The sequence below is a fragment of the Grammomys surdaster genome, unplaced genomic scaffold (assembly GCF_004785775.1).
Source record: "Grammomys surdaster isolate TR1022 unplaced genomic scaffold, NIH_TR_1.0 164, whole genome shotgun sequence".
In the NCBI taxonomy this organism is placed as follows: domain Eukaryota; kingdom Metazoa; phylum Chordata; class Mammalia; order Rodentia; family Muridae; genus Grammomys; species Grammomys surdaster.
Window position 1 is genome coordinate 5,257,965 of NW_021604612.1, and position 18,593 is coordinate 5,276,557.

General features: G+C 50.1%; 1 protein-coding gene across 2 annotated transcripts in view; it reads left to right on the top strand.

The window, feature by feature from the left end:
- Positions 1-18,593, top strand: part of Vsig10 (V-set and immunoglobulin domain containing 10) — a 31,990-nt gene that overhangs the window by 830 nt on the left and 12,567 nt on the right. For both annotated transcript variants that reach the window (XM_028765527.1, XM_028765528.1), the window contains exons 2-4: positions 4,366-4,647; positions 12,207-12,506; positions 15,448-15,705. In XM_028765527.1, the coding sequence (XP_028621360.1) occupies positions 4,366-4,647; positions 12,207-12,506; positions 15,448-15,705 (840 nt within the window). The remainder of the gene's footprint in view (positions 1-4,365; positions 4,648-12,206; positions 12,507-15,447; positions 15,706-18,593) is intronic.

An 18,593-nucleotide genomic window follows, 5' to 3' on the forward strand; every position in this document is an offset into this window, starting at 1 on the left:
TTTTTTTTTTTTTTTGGAAATCATTTCATTCTCGACTAAAAAAATTACACCCTCCTACGAGACGTAGCCGGAGATGGTGTTCTGTATCTCATCGACATGGCCCTTGATGCAGAAAAATAGCGCCCGCGGCGGGGGAGGGGAGTGTTGGGGGGGCTTCTTAGCAAAACGCATGGATTGGAAAAGAGTGTTTAACTCGCCCGCGAATTCCTGCAGAGTAGGAACATTTCGAGATTGGGGTGGGGGAAGCAAAACCTGGAGGTGGGTAATTTCCAAATCCACCACACCCAGCTGCTAGCTTCGTGCGAATAGGAAGTAAGGTATACCTGAGCTCCCTGGCAGCAAGCGGCAAAAGTTCTTAACTATTGTCCTCTTAGAATGTACTTAGCTATTTTACTTTTACAACTTACTTATTTATGTTTGGTTTTAGCTGTCCTGTAAAAAGTCAGTACCATTTCTCGTAACCTAGGTTTGCCCGAATATGTGGGGGGGAAAATCTGAAGGCTTGACAACATAGGCTCTTCCACTAGAGACTGGGCAGCGGTCGTCTGTTATCTAGGACATGTGACCCCAAATTTGTTCCACTTTTTCATGCTGTTTTATTTCCTGATCTTTTTGTGGCCGTGGATTTTTTTTATTTTTTTTATTTTTGGCGGATGATGCATGTGTCCTAGGCAGTCCTCGGCCCTTAGCCACACCACCAACTCCAGTCATGGATGGTACCTGATGGCCTTGCTGGGCATTCACGGTTACTGGGCGTTCGACTTAGTGACCCTTCTGCTGTAAGCGATTGAGTGGGAGTTAGGGGTCACTCTCAGTCTTCTTACCGGAGTGTTCTCAGTTTCGGTAGCTGGGAGGAGCCTGAGGTAAGAAAGTGCCAGAATGAACATGCTTTCAGAGTGTATGATTCTTCCCACTTGGAGACCTCCCTTCAGATGTCCTGGTTCCTTGCTTGAGTCATGGTCTCCCTAGGTAGTTCTCTCGATGGCCTCAGATTTGCCATCCCTCGACCCCAGCTTCCGTGGCGCTGAGGCTCTAGGCCTGAGCCGTCAGCCCTGACTTTCTGCTCAGTAAATTTTAGGCCCTGCCCCCCAGGTCTGCTTTCCCTGTGTGCTAAGTGCCCAGGGGCTTGCTGGGTATTCACGTAACTCTCTTTTTTCAAGCGTAGAGGTGGGACAGGTGTCACTGATGCTTCAGCTTGTCACCTGGATGTGTGCTCCCGGCCATGCTTGGAGAGAGTTACTGGGAAGAGATTCCTGTCTGGGTATTACTCAAGCTGGCTAAATAAGGATAGCATCAAGACTGGTGGTCGTCATGGGGCTGGAGATGTAGCCTGGTAGTGGAACCCTGGAGCTGCATGAGGAGACACGTGTGGAGCCTGATGTGGCACGTATTGGATCCGTGTGTATTTCAGGTCTACCCTCTCCTTGTCCATGACAGACATCACCAATTGATAACCGTTCTCTGAGGCTGATCTGCTTCAGCTGCATCCCTGACTAGATGACCTAAGGCCATATCCGTCTTCAGTAGTTAGAAGCAGGGATGCTAGCAGAGCCATGAGGAGATGGACCAGGTCACTGCCTTCTTTGGAGACAGGATTAGCCCAGTTTTCAAGGTTAAAGTTGCAGGAAGGTTATTCCAGGCCAGGGGCTTAGGACGGGGCAGCTGTGTTAGTCTGAAGGATGCTCTGTGCAGCTGGAACTCTGCAGTTCGTCTTTTCCTTGGTGGAGGTTCCCATGTGAGAACAAGGTAATCATTTGAAAATGATCCTTCCTCAGCTCCCCACCCCCCATCCATCCTTCGTCCCATCATCCTTTTGGAGTCAGGGTCTGTCTTCTTAGCTCAGGCCGGCTTTGAACTTGATCATCCTGCCTCAGCTTTCCAGATTGCAGCTGTGTGGCACCAGGGTCAGCTGTGGCAGACTTTTAAGTTATCACTCTGAAGTGTTTCGTGCTGTTTGAGAGTGGCTGGCACTAGTGGGTTCTCTACCTTATAGATACTGGCTTACAATGCCCCCTTCCCCCCAGCCCTTTGTAGTTTTTGGCTTTGAAAGCCTTTTGAAAGTAGTGTGACTAGGATGGGCAGAGACTTGGGACTTCTTGTGACGCTGCCCAACTTCCGTCTTTTGAAAGGAGCCTTTTCTTAACACTCCATGGCAAGGTTGCCAAGAGAGAGGCAGGTGGCAGTTGTTTTGTGCTTATAACAATTTTATTGAGATATAATCTACGTACCATAAAAATCTACCCTTGGTCTGGGGATGTAGTTCAGTTGGTAGAAGGCTTGTCCTAAGTCCCAGAACCCCATAAAAAACAGGTGTGGTGGTTGTGCACACCCATCATCTTGGGACTGGGGGAGTAGATGCAAAAGAATCCAAATTTTTATGGTTCTCTTCACCTATGCAGTGAGTTCAAGGCCACCTTTGGCTGCTTCAGATCCTGCCATGATGAACTCTAAGACAAAACAAATAAAAGCCACTCTGTCGGGCCAGTGACATGGCTCAGTGGGCAGAGGAGTTTGCTGTAATCTTGGAGGGCATGGGTTCCATCCCTGGACACCCTCCTCCATCCTCCCAATGGTGGAAAGGGAGACCTGACTCCTGAAAGCTGTAATCTGACCTCCATTTGTGTACAATGCTACGGTGTATAGCATCTACCCCTGTTAATAACCTCCAGGACATTCTTATCAGCCCACCAGTTTGTGCCCAAATCCCTGTCCCCGTGGCCTCTCTAGAATTGGGTGTTGATTGTGGAAAGTTCTGGAATATTTCTCTTCTCAGGAAAAACAGTGTGTTTGTTTCTTGTTACCTACTAACCAACCCCTGGTCAGCTGTCATTTGCCCATCGGTCTTGAGCAGGGGTTGGAAACGCCCTCTGCCCCTGAGTCGGGGAATCATTTTGTAGCCTGTCCCCCAAGACCTGACCTCCTGCCTCTTCCCTAAGGGTTGGGATTCCACATGGCTGTCACCATAGCTGGCTTTGGTCTGGGCGTTTGACATGGCTCTCTCCCTCTGCCTTGGACTCTGGCTCCTTCTGAACCCGTCCTGTGCTTTCTTGTCTGTCGGGTCCAACTTTCAAGACTTGCCTGGCATATACCCAGGCAAGCTTGGGAGCCCTTCTTGTCTCTCTGTCCTCACCTCTATCCTCCCTCCGTACCTGTTTTGTGCCTGTTTTCCCACTAGACTACAAACTGGACGGTTCTCTCACTGGTCACCAGCAGATCCCCAGAACCCAGCAGAGGACTTGCCTCCTGGTGTCTGCATAGTATGTTGTCAACCCATTCCTTCCTAGAGTGCTTCCAAATGATTAATCCCCGGGGGAAGGACACCAAGATCTGTTTTTTTGTTTATTTGTTTGTTTGTTTTTTAAGACAGGGTTTCTCTGTGTAGCTCTGGCTGTCCTGGAACTCACTCTGTAGACCAGGCTGGCCTCGAACTCAACACCAAGATCTGATCCACCACCCCCACCTATCTGGTTGTCTAGGCAACAAGACTGCTGAGTAATACTGTGGCCTGACAGATGGGCCACCTGGAGAGAGAGGGTTATTGCCCGACACTTTTGGGGTGATTGGATAGGCGGCTCTGCTGATCTTGCCTGATCTAGAGCACTTGCATCTGGGACCTCTGAGAATCCTGGCTCTGCCCCGCGCAGGGTTCATTCTTGCTCTGCAATTGGAGCTGCTCCTGTCCTTCCTTGTGGACAGCAGAGGATGAAAGGGAGCCATTGGATGACGTGGCGCTTCCGCCTTGTATGTGGGGGTAGGTGGGGGAACCATTTCTGTTGCTGTGATTGACAAAATCAACCTAAAAAACTAGAGAGTTTGTTTTGGTGTACAGTTCCCAAGGGGTGTTGTATGATAGAGAAGGCTAGTCTCAGGAGTCTGAGGCTATTCCCTCTCAGTGTATCCATCCGGAAGTAGAGAGAGAACCGGAAATATATCCAGTGACTCACTTCCTCCAGCAAAGCCCCACCTCCTAACCTTCCCAAACAGTGCCACCAGTGGGGCTGGGAGGGGGAGGTAGGGTGTGTGTTTCGGGGACCTATGGGGAACGTTTAACATTCAAAGCATACCACTACTATTTAAGATGTCTGGTAACATAGCTGGGGATTTAGCTCACTGTTAGAGCACTTGGAGGCTCTGGGGTCAATGCCCAGCAGTATATAAACTGGGCGGGGTAGCACAGACTCTGATTCCAGCGTTTGGGCAAGGGAGACGAAAGTTCAGCCTGGGTTACTTGAGACTCATGTGTGCACCCACGAACGCACACACGCACACTGTACGTACTATTAGAAAATAAGGTCTTATTGTTCGCAAGGGGTTGTTGCCCATCAACAAAAAGAATGAGTTGACAGCCCAGCCTTTCCTTTCCAGACTTAGAGACTGTGGCTATTGGTGAAGTCCATGAGAACATTACTCTGCGCTGTGGCAGCATATCAGGATCCAGGGGCCTGGTGACCTGGTACCGGAATGACTCAGAGCCTGCCTTCCTGGTCTCCTCCAATTCCAGCCTCCCTCCGGCTGCACCCCGTTTCTCTCTCGAGGATGCAGGTGCCCTGCGCATTGAGGCTCTGAGACTGGAGGATGATGGGAACTACACCTGCCAGGAGGTTCTGAACGAGACCCACTGGTTCCCTGTGAGGCTTCAGGTGGCCAGTAAGTGGGACTGGTGGGGATGGGCTTGGGGGTGGGCAGTGAGAGCCTGTGGAAGAGGTCACTGTCAGGAGTGTGGGCTTTAGTGACAGATGACTTCAGTCTGGACAAGTTGGAGGCCAGCCTGGGATACATAGGCCCTGTCTCAAAAAAAGCGGGGGAACTATAGCCAAGGTTGTCCTCTGTCTTCAACACGTGTGTACACACACATGCTCGCAAACCTGCTGACAAACACACAAGTGTCCCTGAAATCCAACAAGACCTTATACTTCCTAAATACATCTGATGCTTTCTGAACGGTGAGAAGTCCTTCACTGGGAAATGTAGGCCAGTGGTTGCTGCAGTTTCTCGGTGAAAACCAGAGGCAGGTGCCCCTTTGCTCATGTGCAGCAGAGTCTCCCGGGATCTTACCTCCTCTTCCCTCCCAGACAGTCCTGAGCCATAGACACCCCTGCCCCCACTGCTTGGTGGTCATCGAGGACAACCGTGGCTCTGATGGAGACTCGGCCTCAATTTTTGCTCACAGAGTGTGAGGGTGTTGTGAACTGATAGGACTACATCCTGGGAGGGCCTGGTGCCGCCTGTGGCCAATAGTAAGTCCTCTGAGGGCTACACACTGGCTCTGGTCTAGGCCCTGCTGGCTGTTGTTTTCTCAGCGTTCAGTTTTATCATCTGAAGTTCAAGGTCACCATGGAATTTTGCTACATCCCGTGCGCTGATAAGGGAAACTGGTACAGTGGACATGACCTTGGTCTTTTGAGTGAGGTCCGCTGCTTAAGCAGGTGACTCGATTCCCATGGGAAAAATGCATCCCAAGGTCCTAGCAGTCACGGTGCATCCTGGTCTTTTCCTCCTCCCTTCCTCTCTGGTTTATCGTCTTTTTTTTTTTTTTTTGGAGGTGGAAGGTCACGGTAGAGATAGGGAGGGTCTGTATGTAGATCAGACTGGCCTTGTATCCACAGAGATCTGCCTGCCTCTCTCTCCTGGGTGCTGGAATTAAAGGCGCAGGCTTCTTGCCCAGCCAGCTCGTTCTTTTATGAGACAAAGTCTTGCTATGGAATCCCTGCTGGCTGTCATTTAGGAGTAGGGTGTTTACTTAGCTAGAGCAAGGCTTTTGATCTTTCAACCAAAAAAAGGGGGGTGGGGAGGAAAGAAAAGAAAAATGAACATAGTTTGGGATGCTATCCCAGCACTCTAGGGGGAGAGGTGGGACAGCCATGAATTCAAGGTCATCCTTGGCTACAAAGCAAATTTGAGGCCAGCCTGTGCTACTCGAGATACCCATTTCTGAAAACCATAAAGCAAAGGGCAATGACAACAAAGTCCCTCACAGCAATCCTCCTGCCTCCCCAGGACTTGGGTCCCCTCTCCCAGTTTCCATCTGGATGTTTGTTGGGACTCTCGGTAAGACGCTGGCTTTTTTTTTTTTTTTATCTTTTCATGTAAATGGTAGATAACTTTGGTCACATGGCTTGCTCTCTTTAAGGAGAAAAGTTTGGGAAAGCTCCAGCGTGGCCTTGGGAACTAGGGAGGAAAAATCCCGAACTGTTTTCGGGCTATATAATTTCTTATCTGTGAGTGACCTTGGTCATCCAAGATGTGTGCCATCTGTGTCCGGGTCTGTCCACCAGGCTGGTTGGCTTCTCTTGCTTCCTGCACCTGGGGGAGTCCGGTTTCCTGTAGGCCAGGGTGGGAGGGATTTAGCCCACCTGGTGTGAACACCACAGTGATTCACACCTAACGAATATATAGTGTACTGTGTGGTGTCTGAGGGTGAGGTGGGGGCTGGGCTGTGGCTCAGTGTGTAAAGTGTTTTTCTCCAATGTATGAAGATCTGGGGTTCATCCCCAGAACCACGGTAGAACTATGTGTGGTAGTGCACACCTGTTCTCCCAACACCCAGGAAGTGGAGGGTAGAGTTAGTCATTCAAGAGCTTTCTTGGCTAGGGAGGTCATGGCCAGCTTGGGCTTACATCATGGGTGCTGGGAGTTGAAGCCTGGTCCTCTGGAAGAACAGCTACTGTTCTTAACCACTGAGCCATCTCTCCACCCTTGAGACACCCCCCTGCACCCCACCCTCTGAGTGTGTGTGTGTGTGTGTGTATGTTTGGGGTTTTTTTTGTTTTGTTTTGTGTTTTGTTTTTTTAAGACAGGGTTTCTCTGTGTATCCCTGGCTATCCTGGAACTCACTCTGTAGACCAGGCTGTCCTTAAACTCAGAGATCACCTGCCTATGCCTCGCAAGTGCTGGGATTAAAAGCATGCACCACCACCACCCAGAAAGACCTTATCTTTAAAGAAAATAGAAAATTATGGGGCTGGAGAGATGAATTGACAGTCAAGCGCACCAGCTGTTCTTGTAGGGGACTCAGGTTTGGTTCCCAGCCCCTCCCTGGTGGCTCCCAACTGTCTGTAACTGCAGTTCCATGATGTACTAGGCATGCTTGTGGTGCATGTACGTCCATGTGGAGAAAATACCATGTATGTAAAGTAAAAGCAAGCAAATATTAAAATAAAGGCAAGATAGAGTATGGCCACAGTTGCCTTACAATTTCTTTATTCTTCCTAAGTGTCTAGAAATCCTCTGGCCCGTATTCCGGGCTTGGTATGGGGTGGACCAACTGAGTGCTTGCCCACAGTAAGGTTGCAGAGACTGCGAAGATGGCTCCGGTGTTAACTAGACCTGCAGCCTTGGTGTTTCTTGCAGTCTCTTCTTGGTGCTTCCTGCATATCTCTTACACATTTAGGAGCGGAGTAGAGGAGCCAAATGAGGATTCCAAAAACCAGCCCGTGAAACACCCAGGTCAGATCTCATGACTCCTGGGCAAGGCTCAGCTCGGGTCCGGTATTCTCAGAGAGTTGCTATGGTCACACTGGTCTGGATTGGTAACAGGATAGTGCAGAAGCAAGCTTGTATCTGCCAAAGCCCCTTGGCCATCAGCTGGGGCTGGAGGCTAGGGTATGTTCCTAGCGTCCTGTGTAGCTGTCTTCAGTGAACTTCTGGCAGTGGACGTTTCAGGGCAGATCCATGCTCCCTGAATCAAGCCTCTGTTAACTGAGCCCTGCCTGTTGGCGAATGTCAATGTAGCTTCATGGTGCAGGTTCCTGGAGAGAGAGGGGGCGGTGGCACATTGAGGGGAGATCATTGACCCCATCAAAAGTTGAGGTACATCTTGCTCGGAGTTTTATTAACTTGGGTTTTGAGGTGCACCTGGGTGCTTAGAAGAATTGGAGCAGAGAGATTGGGCCCTGGATTTAGGTTGCATACCAGGGAGTCTAGGATGAAAGCCAGTTGACACACTAGTGAAAGTAGAATTTAAGGCGCTTTGGGTGTGGTGTCCATAATCCCAGCACCTGGGAGGAGGAAGCAGGAGGATCAGAAGTTTAAGGGCATCCTTGCCTAGGATGCTAGTCTGGGGCTAGCCTGGGCTACCCGAGAAAACCAACACAAGCCACAGCAAATGTATTGTGTAAGGGTTGGGGTGTGGCTTAGTGGTGGACTGCTGCCTAGCCTTTACCAGGCCCTGTTTCAGCTCAAAGCCTCAGAGCAGAGCAGAAGGCTCGGGTTTCGGCAAACCGGTTCTCAGCTGGTAAAAATGGTGTGTACATTCTACAATTTGCAGTTCGTGGACCTGAGCCTTTCAGATGGGGCCACATTCTGCCTGTGGCACCTCCTGGGTGGCATGAAAACCTCAGAGGGTCAAGAAGACAGACTCCATATAACGGAGGTTCCGCCCAGGGCTTTGAATGCCCTTGGAGCAAAAATTGGGGTCTCGATTTGATTTGTTAGAATTTTCTTTGAGTAGCTATTTTAACCTGGTTTGGTGGTACACACCTTTAATCGGAGCACTTGGGAGGCAGAGGCAGGAGGATGGCTGAGTCTGAAGCCAGCCTGATCTATGAAGTGAGTTCTGGGCCAGCCAGGACTACACAAGGATTGGGGTGGATTGTCTTTCAGCTGCACCAGGCGAGACCCTGTGTCAAAACACACAGGATTGATTTTTATTTATGTACACGCGTGTATGCCACTAATACATGGATGTCTCTGGAGACCGGAGAGGGCTGCCGGGTCTGTGGAGCTGGACGTACAGGCAGTTGTGAGCCTTCTGGCTCGGGTGCTGGGAACCCAGGTCCTCTGCAAGACCCCGCAAGCACCTTTAACTCCTAGCTGTCTCCCCAGTTCTGACTTTTCCTTTTAAAACATTATTTTTTTTTTACACTTTTAAATTTAATGTGTGTGCGCATCTGGTGCTCATGAGGAGGTCAGAGGACAGCGTGTGGGAGTCATTCCCCTCCTTCCATTATGTGGGGATCAAGTTCAGGTCATCGGGCTTGGTGGTAAGTACCTTTACCGCTGAGCCCTCTTGCCTGCCCTCTTAAAATTTATTTATATTTTTGTGCTGGGGAGAGTTAAGTACTTGCCTGGCAGAGACTAGAATACAGCTCCCAGGAATTCTTTCTCATCCCATGGGTGGGCCAGGTTTCTTGTTTGTCCAGCTGCACTGTGTACCACAGGCTAGCCCATCTCCGTGAATCTGACTCCGGTTTTGAGGCCTTGCGTGGCTGCTGTCTTTACCTGCTAAGCCATCTCCTGTCCCGGTTTTCTTCTGTATAATCCTCCTGCCTGCCTTTTCTCCAATGAGTCTCAGCAGCAAACTCCACCTGCCTTCTGGAGGTGGACACTGTCCAGACCGGGTCACCAGGACCTGGGAGACCCAAGGTATGCGACCTGAGTCACATTACCTTTGCCAGCTCAGGCGTTGGCTGCCAGTACCTCAGTACTCCAACCGAACCCTGTTTGTTTGGCGGGATGCCAATAGAGGACACACCCTAGGACCTGTTGAGCCGCATACCTGACTGACTAACCAACTGAATGGGCATTCAGGCATCTCCCGGGCTACCATGAGACCCCTAGGGGCCGTACAAAGTCTAGTTCCCAAAGATCTACCTGACGGGGATGTCTGGGCAGGTGTATAAAGCACATCTGTAATCCCAGCAACTTGGGAGGCTGAAGCCAGAGTATCTTAACTTTGAGGCTAGCCTGGGCTACATAGTGAGGTCTAGGGACACAAGGTATTTTAGTTGAAGGGCTGCATAGGAAAATCTTTGTATCCCACAAATTCTCTCCCCCCACCCCCGCCCCGCTGACCTATTTCTGAACTAAACTCCACAGCGGTAGCTGAGTTCTTTTGCTGAGGCTCCGGCCTTCTGGGCTGTTTCTAAAAGAGCGCTCTCAGAGGCAAGGGGGTCCGGGAGGTCACACTAACGGGAGCCGCATTGGGAGTGCCCATACGTGCCGTTTAATTGGCAAAGTAATGATGTAGATACATTTCCTTTCTTCTACTTCCCTTTAAATACTTGTTTGTTGATTGGTTGATTGGTTGGTTTTGGTTTTTCGAGACAGGGTTTCTCTGTAGAGCCCTGGCTGTCCTAGAACTCACTCTGTAGACCAGGCTGGCCTTGAACTCAGAAATCCGCCTGCCTCTGCCTCCCAAGTGCTGGGATTAAAGGTCTCTCTCCCTCTTTTCATGCTTCCTTTCCTCATCTCTTCCTCTTCCTCTCCCTCCTTCTCTTCCTCCTTTATTTCCTCTACTCTCCCTCCTCATGCTCTTTCTCCTATCCCTCCTCCTCTCCCTCTTTTTTCTCTTTCTTTCCCCTCTTCCTCTTCTCTCCCTCTTCCTCCTCCTTCTCCTCCTATTACTCCTCTTTCCCTCCTTCTCCCTCTCCCCCACCCTCTGTTTTGTGGTACCCGTCACTGAACCCAGTTCCTTGTGCCCACTAAACACACATCACACCTCTGAGACGCTTCTCCATCAGGGAGATGTGGGGTTTTTTTGTTTGTTTTTTTTTTTTTTACCTAAGAGAACTTAGGTCTTGGATGTATGGGACACTGCAGCACAGGGTATTATTTTAGAGGTCAGAAACGTTCAGGGTTGGGTGGGGTGTAGCTCACTGGGAGGATGCTCACTCTCTGCACAGCATGTATGAGGCCCTCCGTTTCATCCCCGTCACTGAAAAAAAAACAACAAAAAGAATTTCAGAAACAAAGGTGAACTAAGACGAGGTCCAGCCCCTTGGTAGAGAGAGCTTTCAGCACACCAGGCACCGTTCAGACTGGCTCTGTCATATTAACTCACTTAACACTTGGAGGGCGGTTCAGTGGCCCCTTTTGGAAGATACTGTCATCATTCCCATTTCACAGAGGGAGAAACTGAGGCTAAACAAGGATAAGTAAGTTACCCTTAGCTACACAGCTGGAGTTCAAAGTCAGGCCTGGAGTGATCTTTTTCTGTCTTATCAGCATGATGTGCAGGGGGAGGAGGGAATTGCGGGCGGGTAGCAAACACCAGCCTAGGGTCCACGGATAGTCAAAGACAACTCTCAGGAGCTAGCATGTCCAGCAAGGAGAGAGAAAGAAAGCACCCTGAGGGAAAGGGCCCCAGGCCAGCACACTCGGAAAGGCCCAGGCTTTCAGTGGGCTCTGCCCTGCCCTATGAGAATTCCCCATCTCTGAGGAAAGTGGATGTTTTGTCAACACATTCTTGAGCAGGCTGAGGCCCAGTGAGCTGTGATTACAGGTTTGGGGCTTCTGCCATCCACGTTTAGGTCCTTGGGGGGGGGCCCTCAATAGGAGATCAGTCTCAGGCCCAAAGTGTTACTTCTTCTTTTGTGCCTACCTGCTTTTTTTCTTGTAAGGGACTTTTTATAGGTAGGGGTGTTTTGTTTGCATGTATGTCTGTGCATTGTGTGTGAGCCCGTGGAGACTAGAAAAGGCTGTCAAGAGCCCTGGGGGTGGAGTGAAGGACGGTTGTGAGCCCCTGTGTGTGTGTGTGTGTGTGTGTGTGTGTGTGTGTGTGTGTGCGCGGGGGGATAGAACCTGGGTCGTCTGCAAGAGCAGCCAGTGCTCATAACCCCTGAGCCTCTTGGCAAGATTTATATATATGTATGTATGTATATATGCATATATAACATATTTATATAGATGTTCTGTGTGGAGGTCAGAAGAGGGCATCAGTTCCTCTGGAATTAGAGTTACAGGTGGTTGTGAGCCACCATGTGGTTGCTGGGAATTGAACTCAGGACCTCTGGAAGAGCAGTCAGTGCTCTTAACTGCTGAGTGTGTCTCCAACCTGGAAAGTATTCTTTCTATCTATCTATCTATCTATCTATCTATCTATCTATCTATCTATCTATCTATCTATCATCTATCTATTTAGGTTCCTCAAGACACGGTTTCTCTGTGTAGCCCTGACTTTCTTGGAATGCACTCTGTAGACCAGGCTGGCCTCGAACTCAGAAATCCACCTGCCTCTGCCTCCCAAGTGCTGGAATTAAAGGCGTGCGCCACCACCGCCCGGCCTAAGTATTTTTTTTTTAAAGGAAGTACTCATCTGTCCTCAGCCAATTTCATTTAACTGTCCAAGATCAAGTGAGCGCAGCCTTGGCACACAGCCAGTGTCCATAAGTCTATGGTTCTTGTTGTCTGGTTCCCTTAGTGCTGTGGAGGCGCTCGAACCCCACCGCGTCCATTCATCCCCATCATCGCTCCCCTGTCATTCCCAGGTGGCCTCGCCCACATTGAGGTTAACATCTCAGCCACCGGCACCCTCCCCAACGGCACCCTGTACGCAGCCAGGGGCTCCCAGGTGGACTTCCGCTGTTGCAGCGCCGCGCAGCCTCCGCCCGAGGTGGAGTGGTGGATCCAGACCCACAGCACCCCGGAGTCCCTCGGAAAGAACCTGTCGGCCAACAGCTTCACGCTGATGCTGATGTCCCAGAAGCTCCAAGGCAACTATACCTGTTCAGCCACCAACATGCTCAGCGGGAGACAGCGAAAGGTGACCACCGAGCTCCTGGTCTACTGTGCGTAAGCAGCACGCCCCTCCGTGAACCGCGTCTGTGCGTCTTCCTGTCTTCCTTTGAGCTTAACGCTGCTTGCTTCTGCCGCGCACAGTTAGTTGTCTTTACTCTGTGGCCCTGCAGTATGTTTTAGTGCCCTGTTGCTTTTCAGGGCTGTATAATACTCTCTTGCATGCCCATGCCCAGATTCTAACACGATTCATTGCCTTCTTCAACGTACATGCGCATATGTGGACTGTCAGGCGAGGGTTATCCTTTCTAGAGCATCTTTTATCTGGAATGTAGCAGAGCCCTCTAAGCTTTAGAGGGAAACTAATACAGAGCTTTTATACATTTAATAATTGTATATTATTTATATACATTATTTCTATTTATATAAATTATTTCTGTTCTTTACACAAATTATTTATATAATTTATAAAATTAGAAATTTTATTCATTTATAATTTTATACGTATAAATACATTTATTTTTAACGGGGGGGGAAAGTATTAACGTTTCAAGGTCTATACAAACTGGTCATGGTGGCTTATCGCTGTAGTCCTAGCATTTGGAAAGCTGAGGCAGAAGGACTATCATGAGTCTTAGGCCAGTTTTTGCTATGAAGTGACTGTCACCAAAAAAAAAAAAAAGCATGGGGGCTGGGAGTGGGAGTGAGTGTTTGCCCTACAAGCATGAGAAATGTAGTTCAGTCCCTAGCACTCACGTAAAAAAACAGGGTATGGTAAACAGGGTCTGTATCTGTACCCCTAAGCTGAGGAGGCTAAGGCAGAGGATTCCTGGGGCTCACTGGTTGGCCAGCCTCGCCTACGGGGCACATTCTAGACCAGTAAGGAGACCCTGTCTCAAAAAAATAAGGTGGAAGATCCTTCAGGAACAACATGCAAGGTTGACGCCTGGCCTCCACATGTTCACTTGCACACACATGTGTACATGCACACACACAGACATACCGGCACACTCACCACACATGCACATACTTGTGCACATGCATACGTGCACGTACACACATACATAGTGCACGCATGTACACTCACCACACACAAAGGTACAACATTTTGGTGTTTAGCACCTTGGTGGTGGTGTTCAGTCATCTGTACTAAGCAGCTTTTGGGTACACTAAATCAGTGGCCCCGACACAATCTACTTATGGAAAGGAAAGGTCTCTTTGGCCTTGTTGCTTTGGGCTATGTCATGACTTGAACACGTGACAAAGGGACTCGTTCACGTCGCGCCTGGGTGCAAGAGAGACAGGAAGTGGCTAGGGTCCCACAATCCCCTTTGAGGCCATACCGACCACATACCCAAAACCCCTCACTAAGGTCCCATCTCTTAAGGTTTCTACCACCTAACAGCAGTTCCAGACTGGGGGTGTCACAACCCAGAGCTAATTGCATAGGAAGCCTCAGCCCCATCGGGTAGCCGCTTCACTCTCTGATCATGAGCTCCAACGACCCTGATCCCTGGGTTTGCATATTCTGGACTTTTCTGTTTATGTATTGTTTGTGTGCATTTATGAGGGCACAGGTGTGCCATGTAGACGTCAGAGGTAACCCAGGGATCAAACTCAGCTGCTCAGGCTTAGCAACAAGCACCTTTGCGTCCTGAGCCATCTACCAGCCCCTCTGTCTTACTGACTCTCTCCTCTTTTTTTTTTTTTTTTTTTGTTCTTAGCTTGCCTGCCTGTATGTAATTCCACTGTGCACATGTCTGCTGCCCAGGAGGGCCACAAGAGGGCCCTAGATTCCCTGAAACTAGAATTACTGACAGTTCTCAGCTGCTGTGTGGGTGCTGGGAATCGAACGCTGGTCCTCCACAAGAGCAGCCAGTGCTCTTAACCACTGAGCCATCTCTCCAGCTCACTGTGTTCTTATCTCAGATGCTAGAGTCCTAGTTAATGCTTTGTAGTTGTTGCTTTGTCTTTTTGAGACGGAGTTTCCTCTGTGCAGCCCTGGCTGTCCTGGAACTCTCTCTGTAGACCAGGCTGGCCTCGAACTCAGAAATCCACCTGCCTCTGCCTCCCAAGTGCTAGGATTAAAGGTGTGCGCCACCACAGCCCGGCTAGTCTCAGGGTTTTTTAAAAATTAATTTGTAAGTGTATGAAGTGCAGGTGATTGGAGGTCGAAGGCTGACATCTGGGAGTTGGTTCTCTGCTTCCAGTGTGGGCTGCAGGCATTGGAGCTGGGTGGTAAGCCTTGCATGGAGATTGTTGTTAACTCACTGAGCCATCTGACACTCTCTGCTTTCCTCCTCCTCCTTTCCCTCCTCCTCTTCCTCTTCCTCCTCTTCCTTCTCTTCCTCCTCCTCTTCTTCCTCCTCTCCTCCTCCTCCTCTCCCTCTCCCTCTTCCTCTTCCTTCTCCTCTTCCTCCTCTTCCTCCTCCTCCTCTTTCTCCCCTTCCTCCTCTTCCTCTTCCTCCTCCTCTTCTTCCTCCTCCTTCTCCTCAATAGTATCTCTGTATCCCAGACTATCCTTGAACTAGATAAGTAGCCAAAGATGACCTTGAGCTCCTAATCCCCCTACCTCAGCCTCCCCAGTGTTAGTATTACTGACGAGTACCACCACAACCATTTTGTGGGGTGCTAGGGATTCAACCCATGGCATTGTGCATGTTAGGCAAGACATATACTATTTGAGCTACACCCTCCCCCCTGCCCCCAGCCCAATAGGGCCTTTCTGAAAGTAGATTAGGTGGCCTTAATGGCTCTCTGAGACGCTGATGCTGTAACACACACACAGAGACACACACACAGATACACAGGCAGACAGACATACAGATGTACACACAGACATACATATACAGACATAGACACAGACAGATACACACAGACATACACAGACACACACAGACTGAAGCACTCCCACAGACACACAGACACACACACATACCCTGCTGTCTGACTCAGAGTCTGAGATGAACCATGTTCTCCTCCACTCTTTTGCAGGGCCCCCTTCGTCAGCTGCTCCTCAGTGCTCGGTGGCGGTATCTTCAGAATCAACTACTCTGGAACTCACCTGTAACTGGGATGGGGGATACCCTGACCCGACCTTCCTGTGGACTGAGGAACCTGGAGGAATGATCATGGGGAATTCAAAGCTGCAAACGCTGAACCTGTCGCAGCTGTCGGAGGGCAAGAAGTTCAAATGCGTTGGGAGCCACATACTGGGACCAGAGCCTGGAGCCAGCTGCGTGGTACAGATCTGTGAGTCTGCCTTGCTTTGTCCAGGGGTTGGGGTTCACCTGTCTTCCTTTCTTCTCAAAGAATCGTTTGATGGTAGTCCTGGGAGAGAAAGTCAGTGTTGGAATACCCAGAATTCCTCCCGCTTGTCCCTGTGCTTCATGGCTATTGCCTTCGATGTTTAAAGATGTCTAAAGATGCCTGGCACAGGTTCATTATCTCAGCAGACACTGGCTGTGTGTCTGTGCCCTCCGTTTCAGTCGCTCAGCCTGGCACACTGATCAGGACAGATATGATGCCTCTGTTTGTCCTCCTTATTATGTAACAGAGGACCCCCTCCCCCCAAACTTGGTAGCTTAAACATTTTTCCCTGAGGATTTCTGGTAGGGTGCGACTGTGTGTCTCTTCTAAAGAATTTGAAGTGTTGGAGAGCGGGGGGGGGGGGGGGGGGGGGGGGGGGGGGGTTGGGAAGTCCCAGCCCGAAGACTTAGAAGTTCCGGTGTTGAAATCATGAAAGATAAGTCTTCCTAGGTACTCACTCACAAGCGTGGCGAGCTGCCTTCTTCCCACATGGTACTGCCCTCCATGGGGCTGCCGGAGCGTCCTCTTCTGGACCCACCCTCCCAGCGTGGTGACCCAGTTTCCTGAGAGCCCATGATACAAGACGGGCTGAGCCAGGCAGAAGAAGTGACCGTTTGTAGGACCGAGCCTCGGGACACAGTTGGTCTGCCTTCTCGGTTTTGTGCTAGAGATAAGACTCCAGATCTCACATGGTGTAGAGTGCTGTCTCACACAGCGCATAGTAGGATGTCCTCCCACTGACATCCCCTAGCCCAAGATCCTGTCTCTAGAGAGAGAAAAAAGGAAAATGGGGCTGGGGTCAGAGCATTATGCACAAAAGGGGGCGGGCTTACTAGATTGCCAGGTTGGTTCTGAGTTCCTGGGCTCAAGTGACCCTTCAGCCTCAGCCTCCAAATTAGCGGGACCACAGACAGAGAGCCACCGTGGTCCACTGCAGCCATCTCAAAGTGGCCTGCAGGTCAGTTGGTTGAAGAATTCCTGAAGGGCCACCCTCGGCAGCCCGTCATATGAAGGCCCTCAAATCTGTGCCCACTTGCACACAGATCTCCACAGGCCCCACGTCTTCTGGAGCCTTTCTTCCTATCCTTGCCCTCTGTATCCTCTCAGATAAACCCTTGAATGGCTACGTGCCATACTAGTCAAGGGTGTGTGACAGTTTTCGTATGTGGCTGTTATACCTGTATGTCTGTATACCACATGAGTGCCTGGTGCCCTTGGAGGCCAGAAGAGGGCATTGGATCTCCTGGAAGAAGAGTTAGAGATGATGGTTGTAAGTCACCATGTGGATGCTGGGAACAGAACCCAGGTCCTACGCAAGAATATAAGTGCCCTTGTCTTGGTTCAGGTTTCTTTTTTTTTTTTTTTTCTTTTTTGGTTTTTCAGACATGGTTTCTCTGTGTAGCCCTGGCTGTCCTGGAACTCACTCTGTAGTCTAGGCTGGCCTCGAACTCAGAAATCCACCTGCCTCTGCCTCCCAAGTGCTGGGAATAAAGGCGTGCGCCACCACCACCCGGCATTGGTTCAGGTTTCTATTGCTGTGCTGAAACACCATGACCAAAGCCAAAGGGTTTATTTGGGTTACTGTTCCACTTTAGTGTTGGTCATGGAAGTAACTCAGGACAGGAACTCGCACAGGGCAGGAATCTGGAGGCAGGAGTTGGCGCAGATGCTATGGAGGGGTGCTGCTTACAGGCTTGTTCCCTATGGCTTGCTCAGCCTGCTTTCTTATAGAACTCAGGACCACCAGCCCAGGGATGGCTCCACCCACAGTGGGCAGGGCCCTCTGCTGTGTCAATCACTAATTAAGAAAATGCTCTATTGTCTTGCATCGTGTGCAGCCCCATCTTACTTTTCTCAATGGAGGCTCCATTTCCTGTGACTCCACCCTGTGTCAAAGTTCACGTAGGATTAGCCAGCATAGCTCTTCACTGTTCTCAGCCGTCTCTTCAGCCCCATGGGTGATGAAGAGGGAGCATGCTCTGCTTGTCAGGACTAGTCATGACTGTGACCTCTGGTTGGGGGTTAGGGACCCGTCGCGCGGGGGGGGGGGGCCAGGGTCACTTAAGGAAGAAGCAGCCATTTCTGAGGCTCTAGTTTGACAGTCCCAGAAGGCTTGCCACTGATACTGGCATCAGGACTCAGAAGGAGATCTGGGTTTCCCACGGAGAGGGAGGGAAGGCTATCCCACTTTGAGGAAGGATATCTTTCCTGAGTGTCCCAGGAAGCCTCTCAGGCTTACGCAGTTCTCTTCTGGTGATCTGACCTGATCACCAAACTTGGAGGTTCTACCTAGCCTTTTGGCCTCTCTTCCCTTCTCCCTTCCCCTTCCCTCTTCTTCTCTTCCCAGGGTGCCAGGTCTGACACCCTAGCTTCTCCTTTGGGTCTACCGTTGAGAGAGTGGTTCCATTCTACCAGGCAGGATCCCAGAGAGTCACTGTGGGAAAACCCTTTAAAGGCGACTTCCTAGCCCAGCGGTTCTCAACCTGTGGGTCTCGACCCTTCTATGGGTCACATATCCTGAATATCAGATATTTACGTTATGATTGATGACTAGGAAAAATACAGGTATGAAGGAGCAATGAAAGCAATTTTATGGTCGGGGGAGGGTTACCACATGAGAAATGGTATTAAAGCATCCATGCACTAGGAAGGTTGAGACCCACTGTCCTAGCCCATCCCGGAAGAGTATGTGTTCGAGAGAGAGCTTCCCATGTAGGAGACAAATGGATCATTTCCGGCCTTGGTACCTCTCTCATCCGACTCAAGTCAGACGACTCCGCAGTGTTGTGTGGCTTTCCTTGGGGAGACGAAAACAAGCATCTCAGTAGCTA